Genomic DNA, 23,885 nt, shown 5'->3' with positions numbered 1-23,885 from the left:
TGGCGTTTTCCGACACATGTGGGCTTGTTTTCTCCTCCAGCGTACTCCTCGTGTTAGTGAAATAAACACGGGCCACACGGCAGCAATGGCTACGGTTTACAGGAGAGCAGGACACGCGTGGTAACGTCCCTTTATGTGAGACAATCTATAAAGGAAAATTTCATATGAAAGCCTGGCATGTGTGTAACCACGCGTGACCGCTACGCGCGTGACCTCTTCCCGCGGGGAACCCAAATACGATTCACGAGCGCCTCCGAGGAAGGCGGTCGTTTCGAGAGGAAAAATGGCGGCGGCCGTAACAGGAGCGGCAGAGCGAGCAGAGAGTGAAATAACAACATGTTCCCCACAGCCTGCGTGTACGGCAGCGCCACACCGCGAAGCTTTATCCGCGGAGGACTTCCTGGAGGACCGGGACACCGAGCTGATGTGCCCGAGGACCGTCGGGGAGCTGATGGAACATCTGACCGAGCAGAACAACACGCTGAAGGAGCAGGTGACCGAAACAGCACGGAGAGCATCATTTATACAGAAACACGAAGAATGCGTGAGATGTGCTCGCTGTGTCACTAACACCGTGACACTAACACCGTGACAGCTGTTTACTGCCGTGAATGTGTCGGGAATGTGGCAGCCCAGCCTCCCAGTTACAAACAAACAAACAAACAAACCCTGTAATTGCTCCAAAAGGCTGATTGTGTCCATCTGGACGTTTCCGTGGGAGAAACGTTTCGTCATCATCAGGTGACGTCTTCAGTCTCAGCTGACTGCAGCTTTATAAACAGGACATTTGCACAATGACCTCACAGCCCACTGAATGAGCTGTGGGCTGCCAGCGTGTCCGAATCACAGCTCAGTAAAACGTGCACAGGCCCACATATGAGATCAGTGGTGCAGTTACGTGGACACTGGCGTGGGAACAGTATGACGGTGCATGTTTCTATATATCTCATTTTACTCAGTAAACTAAAAATGACGTAAACAAACAAACGTCTATAACTGTATTTTTACACATTTCTGTGTCCTCGAGAAACACGTTTGTGCGTTATTGTGAAGTTTATGCACTTATTTATAGTTAAGTTAGATTTATGGTAGAAATCCCTTGAAGGCTGTGATTGTATATTAAACCTTGTTTTGAGCTCAGTTATAGCTTTAAATCAAACTGCACTCCTCCAGGCAGCCAGTGGGGGGCGCTGGTATGAGCCACTGCCAGGAGTCAGTGTTTTGATTGCGTTGAGTCTATTCCGGCTCTTTCTCCAGCTTTCCCGTCTCAGTGTTGTCACAACAGACTTGAGTGACTTGTTGGATTAAACCTGTTGTCTGGTGGCTTTGAACACACCGCGAGCAGCTTCATTTCCTCCTCAGAAATCTCTAAATATCACTAAAAACGTTGTTTTTCTTCATGTTGGAGTTTGTTAATGCGGCGGTTTGAAGGATTCACACCAACTTCTTCCCAGTAAAGGTTTTAATGGTGATTACAGGAACAGTTGTTGTTGTTTTGGACACTAGAAACACGTTTTTGTTTAACCTGAGCTCACGTCTCATCTTAGACAGAAACTGGTTAGTTGTTACTAAGTTACTGACTCCATTTAATCAGCAGTGAAAATAAGTCAGGAGGAGCACATCACTGTTTCAGACAGCCTAACTGTGTCTGTGCTTTTACCTAAAATCATCTTTATTATTATTCTTACAGCAGTGGATCATAATGGGACAGCTGCATTTTTCCAAAGAAATGACAGTTTTGTACATCATGCAGGTCTTTGGTTGATGCCAAGTGTAGCTCTGCTCTTGTAACGGAGGTCACGGTTGGTTGTGGCCTCTGATGTACTCGTGGATGTTTAGAAAGAATAATCCTTTAATTGTCCCACAAGGGGAAATGTGGTTGTAACAGCAACAAGAAAAAACACACATACATCAAACAGCGCACAGAACAGAAACATACACAATTTAAAATATATATATATTTACATCAAGGACAGTAGTTCCCAAAAACAGAGTACTGTACAGTTATTAACATTAAATAAAATGAAATACATTTTATTTACAGATAAACTGTATTTCAGATAAGAGACAAACTCAGCTTATGATATGAATCGATGATGAAATAGTGAAAGTTACAGCATTGATGTAAACCTCTGTTTGTTGGGAGCAGTTCTGATTGTGCAGTCTGACAGCTGCAGGGAGGAAGGACCTGTGGAAACGTCATGCATCGAGGACGCAGCAGTCTGTCACTGAAGCAGCTCTGCAGCTCAGCATGCATGGGCTGGGACACTCTGTCCATCAGAGATGTTGTTTTGGCCGGAGTCCTTCTGTCTCCCACCACCTGCATTGGTTTGATGTCTCATCCTGTGCTGACACTCACAGGTCCCCGGCCTCTTTCCTGGTGCTCAGCATACAGCCTCAGGGTGCTGGACTCGGGGTGAAACCCTCCATGCATGGTCAGGAACTTCCTGGTCTTGATGACACACACACACACACACACACACACACACACACACACACACACACACACACACACACACACCTACCTGTCTATCTAGACGTAGTGTTGTCCAAACATTTCTGATTTTCACCAACAGCTGTGAGAAACATAGAACATGGATTTCTGTCTATCGGTGTGTCCGGTTTGTCCTGTGCTCTCCCAGGATCAGCGACTGTTTTTGGTCCAGCAGTTACAAAGAATTCATTGAGACTGTTTGTCACAGCATCCATGTTCTTCATGGTCGTTACAAATGAAATACTTGTAGTTCTTTTGTCCAGCCCCACGTTTTATAACACTGTTCAGTATTTCCAATAGTCTTTTCATATTATTTCTATTTATATCTACTATTAGTTAATTATGATGTTCTTAAACGGAGACGCTGCAGCACTGAAATGCCATCACACACGTCTTTATAGTTATTTAAAGGGAGAAAATGGAAATTAAAAAACGTTTCCTGATCAAACGTGTTCATGAACGCGCTCACATGAATGCAAAATGCTACCTGTGGCCTGTAGAGTCTGAGATGTAACATTTGGGGTTTTCAGTTTCCCTCTTCGTCTGTCCGTGTTGATGTGGCGCCGCTGTCTGAGTGGTGACACTTTTTGTGATGGCGAGCATAACTGGATGTCACTGCTGCACAAAGCAGTCAGTTTTTATCATTTAAAATGCAAACGACACCCTTACGGTATATTTAGTTTTCCACAGGACTGCTGCTCTCGTCTTTCTGCTGCTCACTCATGCACCTCGCACGTTTACATACAGTTATAGAATTTATTGTTTGTAGAAACAACCATGAAGCTCTGAAACCTCCCGTGTGAAATGTGAGCAGCTCTGTTTTGCCTTTCAGGTCCTGACCGTGTCCAGTTTGCCTCCTAAAGTCTCAGCAGCTCTGTCTGCTGTCGAGGACGCCAGGTGTTCTCTGGAGGCGCTGCTGCAGAGGGAACAGCTTACCTTCAACATGCTGCACAAGGTAGTGACATCACTAAGGACGCCAACGTACTCTTGTCTTGACTCCCTCCGTGATGGTAGCGCTCCGAGCCTCCTGAGCTTTCCCAGGTGTTTTGGTTGATGTCCGTCAGCTTCACGTCACGTTTCCAAACGTGGAAGTGGAGTTCTGGTCGTCCGACAGCGTGAGCCCTCGCACACCTCGTTTGAGCTTTTTGCTTCAAACTGTCGTGATTAGTGTGGATGAGGCACAACAGCGAGTATACAACTCAGTGAGGCCTCTGTCATTGTGTGGGCTGCATTAGTGCCAGTAGTGTCTGGGCTTTGCTTCCCAGTGATCCCAGTTACACTGCCAGTACAGTAAAAGCATAACTGGATAATAAAAGCACAGTAAAACCCAATCAGTCATAGATCGACCTGCAAACACCAGAGTGAAGCTGGTGTGACAACCTTTGGGCTTCTCAGTACCAAACGTACTTTCTTTAAATGTCACCGTCCACCTGAGTGTTGCTGTGACCACGCCGCCCCTTTGTGACCAAAGTGGGACCTCTTCATGGCGGCTTTTAGCGAGAGTACATGCCGATCCTCAGCGCACCGGCTTCTTGAACACGACGTCCGTGCGCGTCACGGATGTTCAGCTTGGAAATCTGTTTGGGCCATATTGAAATGTCAGCATCACTGTGACGAATGCTTCCACCACCTTGTTGAGTCTGTGACATTTACGGCAGTCCTGAAGTCAAAAGGGGGCCGTCCACTGCACTGTGGGATGGAAGTGAGTCAGCGGAGGAAGCATGACTTCAGGCAGTGTTCTGCCGGTGAAAGCTGGGTCGTGCTTTTCTTGTGTTCCTGTTAACTTCATTGTTCTGCAGCAGTATATTTGATGCATTAATGCCCACTTACAGCAGTAGACAGCATACAGATGGAGCAGATATCACCAACGTCAAGTCAAAATAACTTCAGAGGGCCAGTGATACTCTAAAAGAGTGAATGTTTACCTCTGATAAATAAGTTTATTTGCAGTGTTGTAGCTAAAGTAGAACAATATTCAGCCTTTTTACCCCCGACCGGGAGAACAGATCGGATTGGAGCAGAACACCAGGTAAGAGGATGATATCTGTGGAGCCGCAGACCCCACGCTGGTGCAGCGGGCCCTGGTGCACAACAATGCCTGGCCTGGTGGTGAAAGTATGCAGGCAGGTCCTGGAGGATGAAGGAGTTGATACCACCCCATCCTCACCTGACCTAAACCCAGTAGGACACCTCTGGGAGATTATCTTTGGAGGTTAACTGATCAGGTGCTCATGTGAATACTTTAGGCAGGAGAAACCTGCGAAAGACCAGGAGCGAGAACCATCACGGATATGGATTCATGACTTTATCCGACACCACGCGTTTCACATCAGTCCAGCTCAGGGATGCCCTGGTCCAGATCTGAGAGGAGACTCCCTTGAACACCACCCATCATCTTGATAGGGGCGTGCCGATGTTGTCGATACATCAACCTCCAAACTGACATCTGAGATCTGTGGCCAGAAGAACGGCGTTATAGGAGCAGATACGATGCTGTGGCAGATCCTCCTGGCCCTCTGGTGCAGGAGCCGAGCTTACAGCACAAATAAAGTGAACTTTGACTGTACAGCATAGAAATATCTTTGTACGGTCCTCTGCTGCTGTCTGCATTGTTGCTATCAAACAGTTTTACACTGAAATACTGGACGTCTTCACTGTCTGTTTCTCTTTTTCCAGCACCTACAGGATGCCCAGCCCTGGATGGATAAACTCGAACAAACGTGTAACCAAGTTGACTTTATAGAGAGACACATGAAATACCTCAGATGCCTTCAACACATAGAGGAGCTCAGGTAACACCCTCACTGTTTATGCCGTCTGTTAAAGTTCAGATGCTGTGTGCATAAAAACAGAGGCCCATGAATCTGTATTTTATTCACAGCAGAAGATCTGTTAAATGTTTAAATAAGGAGCCATGTTCTGCTGATTTTAAATTTGATGGCAGCAAACCTCTAAAGTTGGTACAAAAACAGGGACGAGTTTGAATGTTATTAAGTGGCAGCAGGTCTGTAACATGACAGGATGTAAGAAGATCATCTCAAGGCAGCGTGTCTCAGAACTGCATCAACACAACCCAATACTGCAGAGACTTGAGTCATTAGATCATCTACAGACAACGATGTCATCGTTCAGGGAATCTGCAGAAATCTGTGCAGGTCAAAGGTCAGTCCTGCATGTTGGGGGCACAGTGTGTGTCTCTGTGCCAGAGCTCGTGGAAAATAGACCGAAGCAAACTGTTGTGAAGGTCAGACAATAGAAATCCTTTCCCCAAACACAGACGCCCCATCCTTTGAACTGAGGAGGAGACACGTGGCTGGTTATCAGCACTCAAAGGTTGAGTCTGCTCATCTGGATGTTTTCAGACGTCTTCAGTCAGCTGAGACTCGAGACGTGACGAAACGTTTCTCCCATGAAAACGTCCAGATGAGCAGAACCTTTGGCATTGACTTACCTGGATGATTGAGCGTGCATCTACAGGGCAGCGGTGTCCCAGTCCAGGCCTCGAGGGCCGGTGTCCTGCAGGTTTCAGATGTTGATCCAACACAGCTGATTTAAATGGCTAAATGACCTCAACATGTCTTGTAGTTCTCCTGGTAATGAACTAATCATTTGATTGAGGTGACCCCGGGTGAGATTTGCACATCATTGCTAATGTTTTTCTCTAACTCGGTGTCCCACCTCTCTGAGTCTCATTCATGGCCTGTGGTCTTCCTGCTGTGGTGCAATGAAAGCAGTGACGTGCTGTCTTGTGTTGCAGTGCTACGGTTCAGCAGTGTCTGATGACCAGCAGTGCCTGGGAAGCCATAAGGGCAGTGGATAGCATGGCGGCTCTGGATTATGGACTGAACCAGTCTAGATGTTCTCATCTCCAGAACTTCCTCCAAGCAACTCTTAGCTTCTGGCACAAAATCATGAAGGACCGTCTGACCAGGTGGGAGCGCTCACAGCTGCTGCGCCTTATTAGACTAAAGACATGTGACAGATTTGGGACTGAAATGCACGGACGCAAGATTTGGGTTTTCAAAAGTCTTCAAATATATTCTAAAAATGTAACTAAGGCTTGTGGTAAACTGTCATTATGTAATACTTTACACTAAAGATGCAACGATACCAATTTTTTCAAACCGATACGATACCGATACTTGGATCTGAGTACTTGCCGATACAGAGTACAAAAACCGATACTTCTACCACACACACACACACACACACACACACACACACACACACACACACACACACACACACACACACACACACAAACACACAAATGCAATGAATTGGAAGACAGGTTTTATTTTATTCTCTGCCGATAAAAATAAAATCTTAATAAAAATGACCACAAAAAAATTTCAAGTGAAAAATAAGCACTTCTGTTAAATTATTGCAGAGTCTCCACATTGTAATTTAACAGAATATCACTGAACTATTGGCACTGTCTCGAGCTTTCAGAATAATAAATAAACACTTCTGTTCATTTATTATATTTCATATCGCAGCTCGAGTATGCTGAGAAGACGGTGCAATCCTCTGTTTTCCACGGCCGGCATTGGCTGGTCATCCAGAGCGATAAAATGAGTCGAGCCTCTGTTATTTTAACTGCCCGTGGATTTTCTCTTGACATTTTTCTTCGCTTTTCCAAAACCTGAGTTAAAGTTGGCTGTTCCACACTGCTGACATTTTGTTTAGCCTAGCTACAGCAGCCTCCAGTTTCTCTTTTTTATCTGGAGCTGCCAGTCTCACTCGTCTAACCCTGTGCCTGTTTAGCGCGGGATGTCCCCCTAGTGGCCAATCTAAAAAACTACAACAGAAATGACAATCCACCCTCTGATTAATGAAATAAGTTAGCATCGGTTCACTTTTACGAGTATGAGTACACACACATTTTACAGTATCGGCCCCGATACCCGATATCAGTATCGGTGCATCCCTACTTTACACTCAAAACTGAGAGTGTAGCACTAAATGTATCAGAACAGAACATTATAAGAAGGCGGGATGGTTTGTATAATTAAGCGTATACAGTGAGAGGAGCATTCTGCTGCAGCATCTGTTAGATAAACACACAACATCTGTGTATTAGATAAACACACAGCATCTAAATGAAGCGTGGTGGCTGACTCACAGCTGTGCAGGAATAATGCCTCAAACACGTCAGTCAGGTGCCACTAACCCAGATTCTCTCCTTTGGCTTAAACAAGCGTTAGCAAAGGAAGACTGTGTGCATTTAGAGTATGGAGCTATCAGAGGGACCGATCATGACCATCAGAACATATGGAGCTGCTGCTGCCTGATGGGAGTTTCCGTTCGGTTCAGAAACACATTCATGAATCGACACACGCTCCATCATCAGTTCAGCTCGTTTGTAAATGTGCTGATGATTCTTTAAATCGAGCCAGCTGATAATAAATGTTCTTCAGAGAAGCAAAGATGTCCCTGACATGTGACCTAAATCCTTTTTCTTCTTTCACAGTGATTTTGAGAAGCTGCTGACTCAGCTTCACTGGCCGATCGTCTCTCCTCCCACTCAGTCACTGACACCAACGCCCAGCTGTCAGGAGACCGAAGGCCAGCTGGAGCTGCTGGTCGGGCAGCTGCTCGCCCTGCAGACCTCGTATCCTTGACTTTGGAAATAGGTTGACTGGAAACTGTCTGCCATGTTTCTCATCTGTGACTTTGTTGGGAAATGTCTTCAGCCTCCATGTTCGTGGAGTTTTGTTAATAAAGAACTGAACGCTGCAATCCTGTGTTTCGACAGGTGGGCAGACTTAATGAATTTAATGGTAAATGTACTTTACTCAGTCCTTAAGGACCCCAAAGCACTTTACACTACATCCAGTCACACACACATCCACACACTGGTGATGGCAGCTACATTGTAGCCACAGCCGCCCTGGGGCACACTGACAGAGGCGAGGCTGCCGGACGCCGGCGCCACCGGGCCCTCTGACCAAGTGGCCTGATCACGAACACCTGCGAACTGATCACGAACACCTGGCTGTTACTTTGCATGTTTTTATGTGTTTTTGTGCATTTTGGCTTCATTTTTGTTAAAGAAAATGTAATCAGACATGTTTTCATTTGAGGTTAAAATTGACCTAATTTAAATAATTTAACTATTATTAAGTTCTTAACATTATATACATTCTCATGCTTATGTTTTGGTGTAACCAAAGAGACCTTTTACTTTCAGACGACCTTATTTCGGGGACTGTTTAAGAGTTTAAACATGGTTTGCAGGAGACGTGACATTAAAACGGCATCATGAACAGGAATGTTTGTTCCACACATGCATGCAGAGCTGCCATCCTGGACAATCGTCGTCTTTATAATAACACAGAACATGTTCACACACGTTGCTCTTTAACTGTCTGACAGCGATGATCTCCTGTCTCAGAGGACGTTGGACGCCAGTGAAGCTCTGTCCTCGCCCCAGATGTCCAAACCTGCTCCCCTCTGTCTGCCCGTCCAGATCATGTTGTTGCCTCTCAACAAGAGGTTCAAATACCACTTCTATGGGAACCGGCAGACCAACTCTGTCAGCAAGGTGAGAGTTCAGAGGTCACTGAGAACAGCTTTGACCACTAAACGTTTGGCAGTAACAAAGTCTGGATGCTGATTAACACGAGGGAGCAAGGTAAGTGTTTGATGTGCGTCGTGATGCAGTGATGCACGCTCCCTGGATCACAGGATGTTGTGTCAGTTTAAGGTGGAAGTCATGTTTCTGTGGCTTTTATTTTGAAATCCTAGTTGTTGATAAGCGTACATATGAGTTACTGAAGGAACCGCTGTTTGATTTCTGGATGATTAATAGATCCAAACATCCTCTGAACCTTGGAGAGCACGTGGACAGACGGGAGTGCGGTGCACACGTCATTATTTTAACTCTCAGTTTAACGCTTTGTAACTTTGCTCTCTTTCACGGACCGACAGCACGAGCTTTAGAGTTGCTCACAGACTGCGTCCACTTGACGCGCTGCAGGCAGGCGTGGAGTGGAGCGTGCAGCGAGTGCGCTCTGTCTGCTCCACAGTAAATTCCTCTTAATGCGGCCTTGAGCGATCGAGTGCTCCCTGGCTCGAGGCCGGGTGCTAATCAGCGAGTGAAGTGTCATAACTTCTGCAATAAGCAGCTTGTTATTGATGCTGGGGGGCGATGGGGCCTCAAACCCATTCAGGACGTCTCCTGCAAGAGTAAAGCGTAGTAATTACATCGCTTACAAAAAGATTCAAGAAGAGGCTGAAAATTTTGCTCCTACATAATCCTCAGGGATTGATAAAGTATCCTGATTCTGCAAAGATTAACACCGAGTATTCAGAGTCGTCCCTCTGAGAGGCGATGTCATCGTACTGTAACACGTGTGATTACCTGCCGTGGGCAAAGCGTGTGTTCTGGTTGTGTGCTGATGATGATGAGCTGCATGTTCCAGGACATCCCCTCGTCCTCACCTGGGGGTTTAGTTGTTGTGCAGCTCGTGTTTTTCCTTAATTGGAAGAGTTTATAGGATGTTTGTTAGATTCTGAGCAGTCTGTGCTGCTATGGTTCAAACTGTCTGCTCCTGTGGTCACAGTCGTCATTGTTAGCAGATCATTTTTGCAGTTGCATCCTCCTGCTGATAAACTGGGTGCTGTTTGGAGCAGGAGTACTTGAGGCCTCTGTCATGGCTGCAGAATCGTACGTTTGGCATAAACTTACCCTGTGAAATTACTTTAATCCAGCTGTTATTTAGTCCTGTGTTTAGCTGTATCAGAGACTAGCTTTGTGACTATCATCACAATCCAAAATAAACTTCTTTGTGTGTTTTCAGCCAGAGTGGTACCTCACACAGGTCCTCATGTGGATGGGGAATAACTCCGCCTTCATGGAGGAAACGATCCAGCCGGTCTTGGACCGAGGACGGGCAACTCTGAGTGCCAAGGTTGGTTTCTGTTAGTATGCATCACTCATTCCTGAAGTGTGGGCATAAAAGTGACTGTAGGAGGATATTTGAAGTAAGAACTGAGATAATTGATGCTTATAAGATTAAAACGAGCTGTTTTTCACGGCTCATTGAACTGTAACAGTAAACATTTGGAGTTCAGAACAGTTTCTATTTCAGCGACGCCACAGAGATGACGTCAAACCTCAGAGGAAGATTTAATATTTATTAAAACTCATTATTGTACAAGAGCACGAGCATGTTTCCCTCCCTCTGCTGAGTGGCTCACAGGGAAGCCTCGTGCAAACTCGTTGTTTCCTGAAACAGTGCATTTGTGTTCGTGCAGGTGGAGTTGTGTCGAGGCCTGTTGTCTCTAGTCCAAGAGAAAGTGGCCAGCGATGCTTCGAAGCTGCTGTATGATGATGTGCTCTTCTGTCACTTGGTGGAGGAGGTGCTGCAATTTGAGAAGGAGCTGAGAAGCAGCCATTCCTACCCAGCAGAGCTGCCTGGTGTGCTTCACCTCCTCCTCGAGGATGCAGTCCTTCAGAAGTGGCTCACTATGGAGAAGAAGAGTGAGTCTGGACGGTTTGGTCTTTGCTCCAAATAACACCACGTTTTTCTTGGTCTCATTTGTTATTCTGTTATTTCAATATTAAATGAGCTAAACTTTGTTTGAATGAGCTCCACCTGCTACATCACTCCAGTCGGTGGAAAGTGACTGCTTTGCTAAGTATACGTGTCGCACCGCATAAATGAGTCACAGAGGAGGAAACGTTCCTGCATCCTTCACCTCTTTGACAGCTCAGAACACGTGAGCTCTTTGGTCAATATGCAAATCTTACTGTGATGCTGTTGAGTCTTCATCCTGAAGCTGTTTGGACCGTGTGTTTGTTTGCAGCTGTAAAAACCCAAACTGCAGTGAATTACAGTCAAACATGAAGGACACGGTCTAATACTGAGACTGATGAAACATTAATGCTGCGACGGCGTAATGACGGTCATGCAGGTTGAAGTTTCTAACAGTAGCAGACTCACTGTTTCCCAGTGACACCAGTTTATTAAACAGTTTACTGTTAATGTTACAGCAAAGACTTAGCAAAGCTGCATGATCCACTACAGAGAATTCCCTCTTTTGGAGGATTTGCATTAAGTCCCAGCATCAGTTGCAGTGACGAGCCTGGTTACTCTATAACACGGCGTTGGACTAAATGTCATTATAACAGCAAACACTTGTTCAGAAGCGCATTTAGTCAACAGGACGTCCTGGACCTCTTTGTTGAAGTCAGATGGTGCTGCCTTTGTGTCAGCAGCTGCACAAAATATTTGATTCAACGGTCAGAACTCAGTGACAGCAGTGCGGCTAATCCACAGACCCTGAGACTGACACACGTGTACAGATCTGATCGCACATGTAGCATCACAAACCTCATATTGTAGCATAAAGGTCCTGCAGTCCTTTCAGATCATCCTGATAATGTGACAGACTGTTTGTTTTAAACTACATTTGGCTTCTTCGCTGTTACTGTTGCTCGTCAGATTTCATTTCACGGCGCAATGACGGTCATGCAGGTTGAAGTTTCTAACAGTAGCAGACTCTCACTGTTTCCCAGTGACACTAGTTTATTAAACAGTTTCTCAACATTACTGTTAATGTTACAGCAAAGACTTAGCAATGCTGCATGATCCACTGCAGAGAATTCACTCTTTTGGAGGATTTGCATTAAGTCCCAGCATCCGTTGCAGTGACGAGCCTGGTTGTTATTATTATTATTATTAACTACATAACTTTTGGCTTCTTCGCTGTTATTGTTGCTCGTCAGATTTCCTACTATAGCCTGCATATACAAGTGAATTCTCATCGTCTCCAACTTTGATCACTGACTGACACAAGTCTTTCTCTGTACACAGTGGCAGTGGAAAAGATGGATGCCATGCTCTCGGCTGAAAGAGCCTGGAGCTCTCAGTATAAAGACATCAGTGATATGGATGATCTGAAGGCTCCAGACTGTGCAGAGACGTTCATGACTCTGCTGCAGGTTATTACTGGTAAGAGCTTGAGCTGTTTTGTTATGTTTAATAATATTCTAACTTATGTATAACTCCATTTCACCACAGAGCAAGAGGTGAGGTAAGGACATGATGATTGCTCAATGATTTCTTTGTTGTAAACTGCTTTGTGGAAATAAATACTGTGCTGTTGGAAAGCCGGTTTTCTTTCTTTAAATGCCGTGTTGTAGTGAAAATGCGTTTGTTGAGTAGCAGAGAGTTTGTCGCACCCATGAGAAACTTGCCAAATCTTCTGCCAAACAACTTTTCCTGCTGTTGACTCGTTTGGTCTCATTTATTTGATTGGATGGTTGAAGTCTGAAGAAACGACAAGCTGGAAATTGAACATTCATTTAACAAACAGGAGCTTCAGTAGCACCTGGAAGATGTTTGTTTGTTTAGAGAAGTAAACGTGAGGCTTTTCTATCTCAGTACACTTACAGGTCGCACTTTCTGTTAGTGGTAAGTTGTTACCACTAACAGCTTCTTTGTAATAAGCATGAATGCAAACAGCCTGCAAAGAGCTGCAGTGGTTTGTATCATATCTATCTAATAGACTCCAATTTGTGCATGTAAATGGAGAGTCCTCTTCACACACTGAGGTTAATTATGGAGTTCCACAGGGTTCAGTGCTAGGACCAATTCTGTTTACATTATACATGCTTCCCTTAGGCAGCATCATTAGAAGACATAGCATACATTTACACTGCTATGCAGATGACACCCAGCTCTATCTGTCCATGAAGCCAGATAACACACACCAATGAGTTAAACTGCAGGAATGTCTTAAAGACATAAAGACTTGGATGGCCACTAACTTCCTGCTTCTTAATTCAGATCAAACTGAGGTCATTGTACTCGGCCCTGAAAATCTTAGAAATATGGTATCTAACCAGATTCTTCCTCTGGATGGCATTACCTTGGCCTCCAGTAACACTGTGAGGAACCTTGGAGTCATTTTTGACCAGGACATGTCCTTCAACGCACATATTAAACAAATATGTAAGACTGTGTTCTTCCATTTGTGCAACATCTCTAAAGTTAGAAATATCCTGTCTCAGAGTGACGCTGAAAAACTAGTTCATGCATTTATTACTTCCAGGCTGGACGACTGTAATTCATTATTATCAGGAAGTCCTAAAAACTCACTGAAAAGCCTTCAGCTAATCCAAAATGCTGCAGCAAGAGTCCTGACAGGGACTAGAAAGAGAGAGCAGATTTCTCCTGTTTTGGCTTCCTGTTAAATCCAGAATGATCAGGCCCCGCCCCTCCCTGAGCCTGGTTCTGCTGGAGGTTTCTTCCTGTTAAAAGGGAGTTTTTCCTTCCCACTGTCGCCAAAGTGCTTGCTCATAGGGGGTCATATGATTGTCCTGAATCTATTATTGTACGATCTACTGTACAACATGAAGCGCCCTGAGGCGACTGTTGTTGTGATTTGGCCCTGTGTAAATAAAACTGAATTGAATAGGTGGCAGACTGCTGCCTCCTGGGAGTCTGTACTTGCTGTTTTATCCTTGGATAAAGATGAAGAAGAAGTTGGCGCCAACTGTTAGCTTCATGCTGATTACACAGAAACTGCCACAGGTGGTAGTTTTTACTATTCTTTCAGTTTGTTTTTAAAGTTTGTTACCTGGTTATTCATATGTTATTAAAGAGAAACGGGCAGTTTTGCATTTTGCAGCTCTCGTTCCTTCATATTTCTAATGACCACATTATTATATTCTTGTTACTATTACCCCTTTATTACACAGCTGTGTCCCAGTTTTTGGGCTCTTATTATCCTATTGAATAATTTCAGGGTAATATTATCACTGTTGCTACCATGATATTACCTGGATATTATGCGGTTATTCATTTATTTGCATAGTAATAACTTTCCCCTGTTACCGTACTATTACCACTTTATTACAGAGCTGTAATAGAAAGTGCGGCCCACTTATAAAGAGTCAAGCATGGTGGTAGCATCAAACTCTTACCAGTGATACTGGTGCAATGATTATACTGGTAAATCAACTTTATCAGGTGAAGAAGGAATCAAAAAATAACAATATGAGCTGCTTTTGGAAGGGATGCAAAATAGTTTATAAAATCTTATTTCCTGTTACTGCATTTAACATTTTTTTGAATCATTTTATTTCTGTCGTCCATGCTTAGAGCGGTACCGGACCTTACCTTGTCCTTCTGCACAACTGAAATTTTTGGAGCTGCAGAAAGAGCTCGTGGATGACTTTCGTATACGACTCACTCAGGTAACATTCAAAACAGCAGCTGACAAATGAGATGACAGATCAGGGAATTAGGTTAGCTCTCCATCATCTGCTCCAAAAATCCTCTTTTTACCCAGTGACAATAATCACTCAGTCATAGTGGATGAAGTGTGATGTCCATTCAAGTCTGCTGCACCTGGTTACATCCACTGCTGGTCTATCAGGCACTCAGTGCAGTCCAGTTTAGTTGCATCCAGGTGGCCACAGCTCTGAGCTCCCACTCACGTGCACACGTTTCATAGTCTTTGTTAACCTTTTAAGCACCAGATGGACAAAACGTACGGCAGCAAACGGATTCCAGAACACTTTGCAAACCCAATGGCATTAAAAAACACAATGTTTACCTCTCTGTTGATCTTATTATCTGAGCCTAAATGCAGAAGCAGTCCCGTCTGGAGCGTTTAGGTGTGTTATGGTCACAGTAGTGTTGTCACTGCTCATCAGTCTGGAAAAGGTTTTACGGCTGTTTCAGAAACAATTTTAAGTTTTTAAATGTTTTCTGTTCGTTTCCCTTCCAGGTGATGAAGGAGGAGTCTCGCTGCCCACTGGGTGTCCGTTATTGTGCCATCCTCAATGCCGTCAACTACATTTCCACCATCCTGGGAGACTGGGGAAACGATGTGGTGCGTGTTCTCCTTCAAACCTTCCTCCATATCTCACTACAAGCAGCAGTGACCAATCATGGAAGCGTCACTACCAGCTTGTCTGTCCAAGATGGACCAATCACGTCCAGGACACAGGGTGACCCCCTTATAAGAGCCCCAGGCCCCATACCAGGCATCCTCAGTCTGTTCAACTTAATCTGTTCACTGATGCTGCCGTTAAGGTAGAACTGGTTCTTCTGGTTCTCAAGAACATCTGTTATGCTGTAATTATCTTTTCGTCGAGCTGATATATTGTTGTAATAGTGGGTGTTGTGTTACTGCTACCTGCGTGTTACAAAACGAGCTCGTCAAGTAGCTTCTGGTTTTGTGTTTGTGGCTGTTGCTAGCTGCCAAAGCGAAGGTTTAGTACAGCCGCTGGATCCTCTCAGATGAACCCCAGTGGGGTTAAGGGTGTCGTGTTTCGCCCTTGTCCAGCTGGGTGCAGAATAACCATCTCAGCTATGGCCCCCATCCCCTCTGCGTTGCCTAAATGGGCTTCAACCATGCACAGGCATTGCAAGCAGACCCCGACTCCTGCAAGCTCTCCCACGTAACGCCCAGCAGAATCTGGGAGCATTTGCAAGTGGCTGTGACCCCAAAGCCGATCCCTTCCTTCGCGTCACTGCAGCAAAGCCCAGCGGCGAATCCAGCTCAGCTGCTGCCTGCTGGGGTCCCCCGAGGACCATGTCCCCCCAGAGGATCAACTTCCTCCTCTCTTCAACCAGCTCTTCAACTTTGGGGAGCAGCATGGAGAAGATGAAGAGAAGGGTGTTAACATGGATATCCTTGTAGATGTCCTCCTGCCCAGGTGTCGCGGCCTGGCATCTCCATCGGCGGGGAAACTCACCCCTCCCCATGTCCGCTGTCCTGGCATGCATGAAGGAGCCGAGGCGTTACTGGGTCACCATCAAGGGTCACTCTGGCCTGATGATTGCTGACTGAAATTTTGGGGCTCACCGAACACCCAACGATCAAGCATTAGATGGTGTTTCAGCTTCATCTGCACCGATGTGCCGCACTCGTGTCGGTTGACCAACCTTCTCAGTAAGATGGAGCATTTCACAGCCTCCATGGTACCAAAAGGTGTTTGGTCAGCCTGCTCTCAGCCTCCCAAACTGAGATGTGTATCGTCACTGATCTTATTCTCCAGGTCTCTATGGGTGCAAAGCTGTGGCCACGTCAGACCCAGCTGTTTAGGACTGAGCCTGCCGGGACACATTGGTCAAGGTGCCGGGCCTTGGCCAATGTGGCCCTCGCCCTGGAGACTCTGTCCTGGGCTTGGCTCCAGGGTAGGACCCGGGTACCCCCTGTAGGGTGCACTGGACTGTTCTGCTACTTGAGGCTTCTGTGAAGTGCTTTGTGGTCCTGGGTGTGGGGGCCATCCGCCATGGGAGACCCTACCAGAGGCACATTTCTGCAGACAACATAGTCCCGTGATCACTGGGACACAAATCCCTCCACGGTGATGAGGTGGTGATTCATGCTGCATTGACCTGTTGCAGGTGATATTTATGACTTTATAACTCTGGTTCTTTTCCTTTCTTCAGTTTTTCCTGCAGTTGCAGCAGACGGCGGTCTCCCTCGGGGAAGAAGCTGTCCCCGGAGGCCTGAGCATCATGGAGATGGGTCGTCTGGCTTCTCTCGAGGGCTCTCTGTTTGACGGTCTCTTAGCATTGCTGGATCGTTTAAAAGGAGATATGCTGGGAAGACTGCTGGATTTTCTCATGAGAGAAATAAAAGAAAAAGCCAAACCATATTGCCAAGAAAGGTGAGAATTACCTGTAGACGACTGGCTAATTCTTTGTATTGTTGTACAAAATTAAAATCAAGTTTTAGCTTTCAGACATCAGATTTAGATTAACAGGACAGCAGGTTTAAAGATTTATTTTTGTGCATTAAAGTAATCCAGCGACAGTTTGTCTCAAACAATTACTGTTTATAGTTAATTTGGGAAACTTTGCTTTCCAAATCATAAATGTATTCATTAACCGAGGGCTTATGTTGTTTCACAGTAACTGCAGGACGCTTCGTCCTTCTGCCTCCAAACAGTCAAAAGTCATTTAATATAATCCCATACATCAGTTGCTACGTAGATCTACAACAGTACGATGAAGCTTAAAATCTATATCGTAGTATCGCTGAAGGTGACGAGCCTGACAGTTGAAGGCTCTGCCTCTCATAGTACTTTTAAATATCCTGGAAACCACGAGTAGACCAGCAATCTGAGAGTGAAGCGCTCTGTTGCTGTGTTATGGTGCTGTGTTAACAGGAAGCCAATGCAGGAGAAATCTGCTCTCTTTCTAGTCCCTGTCAGGACTCTTGCTGCAGCATTTTGGATTAGCTGAAGGCTTTTCAGGGAGTTTTTAGGACTTCCTGATAATAATGAATTACAGTCGCCTGGAAGTAATAAGTAGAGTAAGCATCTGGTTATTTTTCTAATATTTTTAGGTCAAAATAACAATAACCTCAGTTTGATCTGAATGTGTCAGGTGAGCTACGCGAAGTCTGACAGTGAAACAGGTGAGCCTCATTCCAATGTTGCAAAAGGAGGCGCCACCTTGTGGTGTCATCCAGCATTGCAGCATATTCACCTGGCTGTTATATTCCCCCACCTTTACAAGAGCTTGTAAATAACTACACATAACACATGTTTGTTTGTGTCTGACAGAAGGAGAAATAATAATAGTTAATGTTGTATGAAGCTGAAAGCCTGAAATGCTCGCGGGCCTGTGGGCTGTGTTCACACTGTGGGGCTTTGCAGGACAACACTAATACAAACTTCACATTATTTCTATTATTCAGATACATCATCAAAATAAAATGACATCACATTTCGTATTTTTATAAAATTACATTAAATCTGTTGTTTTGATCATTATTTTTATTTATTATCGTTTCTTGAGTCCTTTTAATATTTTTGCTGCCACTAAGAAATATAATAAAGTCACACATTGCAGAGTTTTCAGCTGTTACTCTGTTCTTCACTTAGGTGGTTGTCCCTGCCGTCACAACAAGACCAGTCCACCATGTCCCTGTCCAGCACAGCATGTCCCATGATGCTGTGCGTTAGGGACAGACTGTTGAACCTTCATCAGGTGCTCGGCTTTTCTCTGTTTCACCTGGCCTGGCAGGGCCTGGCGGAAAGACTCGACAACTTTCTCTACCAAGACGTAAGCAGTCAGTGCTCACTGAACCCACCTCACTGTTATTGTTCTTACTCTGTGTCAGAGCGTGCAAACAATAAACGTCTGCTGAAGCCGGCGTGTTGAATATATCGGTTGAATGTTGACATTTTTATATATTTTTGAAAGACTTTCTGTTGAGCCACTTTCAGGCCATTTTTTTCACACATTGAACATGAATATTTCAAAAACCATGAAATATTTATTTTCACCCTTTCTTGGCTCTGGTCTGTTTTTGGGACCAACACATTTAAAGATCTCTGAGAATTTGCCAGTTAAAAATTTAAAGAGAAAATTGGTCCAGGACTTCCTTCGTGACGTCTCTGAATGAGTTTGATTGTAAAAGACTGTAGAATACTTTGTACTCCAAGTTGTTCCCTGTCCAGACATTTGCTCTAAATAAAAACAACAAACAAAAATATGTTTGAAACCAAACTAAATGTAACCTTTCAGTTTGACAGTAAATACACTTGATGTTCTTCTCATGTCAGTGTCGTAGTGTTGAGCTTCCAGCACAAACGTGTCTCAGCAGCTGATCGTGTGTCTCAGAAATGCCGTTGTATTAAAAACGTGTCACAGTGTAACTTTGTTCCTCTGGCAGGTGATCCTCTGTAACAACTTCAGTGATGGTGGAGCAGCTCAGCTGCAGTTTGACATGACCCGAAATCTGTTTCCTCTCTTTGGTCACTACTGCAAAAAACCAGAGAACTTCTTTAAGCAGTAAGTGTGTGTCTGTGTGTGTGTGTGTGTGTGTGTGTGTGTGTGTGTGTGTGTGTGTGCGCGTGTCTGTGTGTGCGTGTGGGAACAAGAAGGTATCACAGGCTCAGGAAACAAATACTACGGTAAATGGACGCCATGGTAACTGTTATCAGTTACCATGGCTGCGTCATACAGAAGTTTACAACTGTACAAAATCACATTACATATATGCAACATTATATAACAGATCAAGACATACAGAGAACAAACACAACAGCAGGAACCAGTAATGCCTGTAGACAAACGTAGCTGGTGTGGGGGGGGGCACCTCTGCTCGGGCTGCTGCCCCCACAGACACAGATGAGACGTCCATGTCATGAAGCCTTCATGCTTAAGAAACTGTCAAAGGTGTCACTCATATTTGAAATGATATATTTTGTCCATCTGCTCTCTTTCTGCAGTGTAAAGGAGGCATGCATCATCTTGTGCCTTAATGTGGGCTCTGCTATTCTGCTGAGGTCTCTCATCAGAGAGTCGGACATGACCAGAGACTGTGCAGGTACGGGAGATCCTCCTCCAGAGTCGGCGCTGAACGAGCTCGGCGTTTTCTGTTTGGCACCGTGTGACGTGTTGATTCTCCTCTCTCTGAGAACCTCGTGGTTCCCCTCCTGATCAGCACAGTTTACTCTTTCTTTGGTCGTTAGCATTTATGTTCCTCGTAGCTTTCAGAGTTGGTCACATGATGTTCAGTAAGTTCATTATTCGTTTCATGTTTTCTTTCATGGGGGATTTAATGGTTATGACATGAGATGACCCAAGTACACAACAACTGTATAAATAAACCCAAGTTGTGTAGAACAGTTCTTTTGTTGTCTTTGTGAGACACACACACACAAACACAAAGTGCTGTTTCTAATTGAAGGTGTTTATTATTAAAGAAAAGAAAAATCTGTGTCGCTCCCTCTTGTAACATAAATGAACTGTGGTGTATCACATCTTTGGAAAGCAGAGATCAGTTTCTCTGACCACACCCACTACTGACCACACCCACGCCTGACCACACCCACACCTGTTCTCAGTCAGCAGATCGTTTAAATAGAGCCTGGCTGACAAAGTGGAGTAGACTAAAGGATCCTCCAAACATCATGCGGTCATTGAAGGAAAATCAGGAACAAATGAGAATCAAGATCTCGCCGTCTGGAAAAAGTTATAAGTCCATTTCTAAATCTCGGGACTCCAGCGAACCACAGTGAGAGTCATTCACTGCGAATGGAAAAAGCCTTCCCAGGAGTGGCTGCTGAGCCTAAGAGCACAGCAACAACTCGTCCAATAGATCAGAAAACACCCCAGAACAACATCCACAGAGCTGCAGGCCTCAGTTAAAGTCAGTGTTCATGGCTCCATCATAAGAAACTGGACAAAAGTGTCCTGCAGAGCCCCGAGATAAAAACCACTGCTGAGCAACAGGAACGTAAAGGTCATCCTGATGACCCCCGAGATGCTCTGTGGGCTGACAGACACCAGTTCAACTTTTTGGAAGGTGTGTCCTGTTACATCTGGCGTAAAAATAACATTTGAGCAAAGGAAGATCATGCCAACAGTAAAACACGGTGATAGTGTGATGGCCTGATGCTGTTCTGTGGGAAGTGGAGCCACGAATTCTGCCGTCGACCAAAACATCCTGAAGGAAAGTGTCCCAACATCTTTGTGCAACCTCAAGCTGAAGCTCGCTTGTGTTCTGCAACAATGATCCAAACCGCAGCAGTGAGTCGTCCTCTGATTGGCTTAAGAAAAACCAAATGAAGACTGGTCAAAGTCCTGAGCTGAATCCAACTGAGACGCTGATGCCGGACCTTAAAAACACGGTTGATGCTCAAAAACCCTCCAATGTGGCTGAATTACAACAATTCTGCAAATATGAGTGGACCCAGATTCCTCCACAGAGCTGTAAAGACTCACTGCCAGTTATTACAGACGCTGAGGGGGCCCACCAGGGGGCCATCAGGGGCCCACCAGGGGGCCATCAGCGTCTGGATTTTTATTCCCCTTAAAATAAATGCATTCATTCAGAAACTGCATTTTGTGTTATCTTTGTCTAACATTTGATCTGAAACACTTTTGTTGTTTTTACTAAATTAATTCTAGTTAATTCTTTGGTGTTTACTTTTTCACCTCTGTTCTTCCTCTCATGTCAATTCTCCACAAAACCTTGACAACAACAACATATACTGCCAAAATATTAATGACAGGGGTTGCTATTTTTCTGTATCCAGATTCATTTGAAGATTTGAATAATGTAATATCTGAATGTAAGCTGTTAATCTTCACAGGAAAGACGTGCAGTGAAAGGACAAAGCTACGTCCATTGATTACGTTTCGCCCTGTGGGCATGGACGAATACTCACCCTGTTACTCTGCAGGTCAGTCTGAATGTGACAGCACAAGACCGTCTGCCCTTTGTATACGTGAGTGTGTTGGTGAACGTGCAGCAGAGTCACGTGAAGAAGCAGCTCCACCAACAAACATCTGAGTGGATCTGTGGCAGACGTGTATACACACACACACACACACACAGTCTATCATTGCTATTGTGTCGCTGTAGCTGTTATGTCCAAAGCTACGTTCTCATATCACACTGTGGTTCACTGTTGAGATGAGATGAGATGAGATAGCCTTTATTTGTCAGTTGCAGGTCTTTTGCCCACAACCGAGATAACAGACCTTGCCGACCGTACATACAATACAAACATCACATTGGGGAGACAGGTCAGGCTAGGTAGCGAGGAAAAAAACATCAAAATGTGTAACACAGAAGGATAATACAGGAATGCACAGATATCAACACACCATAGCAGAGTTCCAGTGTGTACATCTGATCTGGGACCGCTGCAATCTTCGACTGCGCCTCCAACTAACCCGATGTCCACATCAGAGGGGAGGTAAGCGTTGGAGGTGGCGTTGGATTCGGGGTAGGGAGGGTGATGCATCAGTGAGTGCTTATCAGTATCAGTATATGTATGTCTGTGCGTGTCCATAGTTCAGCTGAGACAGTGTCCTTCACCCTGCCAGGCTAAGTAAACAGTCTTCCAGCCAACCCAGGTGGGCTTGTAGGGAATGGGAAGAACAGACTCAACACAGTCGTTATCAGGGTGTTTTGTTCAGCTCCAGCCTTGCAGCTGGTGCCGAGAGGGTATCCGCATGAAGTGATGGTATTTTTTACTTTAGTGCGAACAGCTCATATGAATTTCAAAGCAGTTCTACAGTCCAACACTGGTCTCTCAATCTCCCATTGGAGAGCCGCGAGCTTCGCCATACTTGCGTTCTGTGATGTTGTCATTTCTTGTGCTCAAGGAGCCGATTTCTGAGAACTCACGGCAGTGTGCCTCCCCGAGATGTCATCCAATTTGCGCCCAGAGATGTTATTCCGAGCGAGCCCTTCCGAGACGTATCCGGTCTGCAGGCAGAGATCTTATTCTGAGTATTCACAGCAGCTGTAGCCTCTCCAAGATCTTCTCCGTGCTGACTCAATGAGCCCATTTTGAGAAACTTACGCCTCTCCCATCATTCCAATCCCAGCGGGCAGCCTTGTGGGGGTTTGAACAGCCGGTTCCGCTTCCTTAATTCTTCGATAAGTCAGGGCCAAGCCAGCTCCGATCCGCCAGAACCCTGTTACCATGGTTCTGAATAGGTAGATATCTTCAGCACTCAGGCTCGCCCAAGCCCAACCTTCTCGTCGAGAAAGGGGTGTCGATTGCATTTAGGGACCAGTTGATCCAATCCATAATTCCTCTTTTAGGTTTTAGAGAACAGACTGTGAGAGAAACCACTGTTGTGGTTTTATGGCCTCACTTCTTTCTACACCAACCACCTAAAGAGCTCCAAACACCTGCCTCATTATAAAAGCAGCTCAGACATCTAGACCCCCACAGCTGACTCATTATCAGTCCTCAAACATACGTTCACAGAAAAAACTTCCATGTCCTGTATTTTGTGTATCTTGTTCTGTAAGACACATTTTTATGTTTTGAAAGCATCCTGGAGAAACATCTGACAGAAGCTCAATATTACGATCAGACGTAACATCTGATCGGTGACATGATGGTGTAAAGTTTATTACCGACTGAGTGTTGCTGAGATGATCCACACTTCTTTCATCTCTTAACTCTGTTGTTACCAGTCAGTAAAAAATCATCTGTTTGTAACACTGTAACACTGTAACACTAAGGTAACTAAGTACTTGTACTTCAGTGGTTTCTGGTATGTCTTGATGCTCAATCATCCAGGTAACTTTTTACTTTTGCTCTCGACATTTTTACACAAATGTTTGTACTTTCTTCTCCTGACATTTTCAAAATGGTTTCATTTCATGAGGTTTAACCCAAAACTTACAGTTTGTCCATTGGTTACAGGGCTATACTCAGGTCAAAGTGGGGCAGAGGGATCCAGCATTTTTTAGCCCAGGTGTCTTTAAGTTAAGGTTGTTGCGGGTTCAAATATTGAGAAGGGACACAGAAACAACACTGATCCAGGAGGGTTAGGTCAAACGATGATTTTAATGAACACGCGTGGAGAAACGACCACTGTACGCAGACAGCATCGATCTCTGACTAACAATACACAAGCAGATGTTTTATACC

General features: G+C 44.9%; 1 protein-coding gene across 1 annotated transcript; it reads left to right on the top strand.

The window, feature by feature from the left end:
• rint1 (RAD50 interactor 1) lies at window positions 1-20,106 on the top strand. Its single transcript, XM_085136861.1, has 15 exons — window positions 1-493; window positions 3,327-3,449; window positions 5,171-5,286; window positions 6,252-6,425; window positions 7,968-8,108; window positions 8,873-9,041; window positions 10,300-10,410; window positions 10,757-10,982; window positions 12,319-12,456; window positions 14,611-14,705; window positions 15,242-15,346; window positions 16,915-17,135; window positions 18,357-18,537; window positions 19,151-19,269; window positions 19,710-20,106. Exons 1-15 carry the CDS (start codon window positions 284-286, stop codon window positions 19,918-19,920), a joined length of 2,340 nt encoding a protein of 779 aa, XP_084992987.1. The 5' UTR covers window positions 1-283; the 3' UTR covers window positions 19,921-20,106.
• The last annotated feature ends 3,779 nt before the right edge of the window (window positions 20,107-23,885 follow it).

Source organism: Neolamprologus multifasciatus, chromosome 17 (genome assembly GCF_963576455.1).
Source record: "Neolamprologus multifasciatus chromosome 17, fNeoMul1.2, whole genome shotgun sequence".
In the NCBI taxonomy this organism is placed as follows: domain Eukaryota; kingdom Metazoa; phylum Chordata; class Actinopteri; order Cichliformes; family Cichlidae; genus Neolamprologus; species Neolamprologus multifasciatus.
This window is presented reverse-complemented; position numbering and strand designations above follow the sequence as displayed.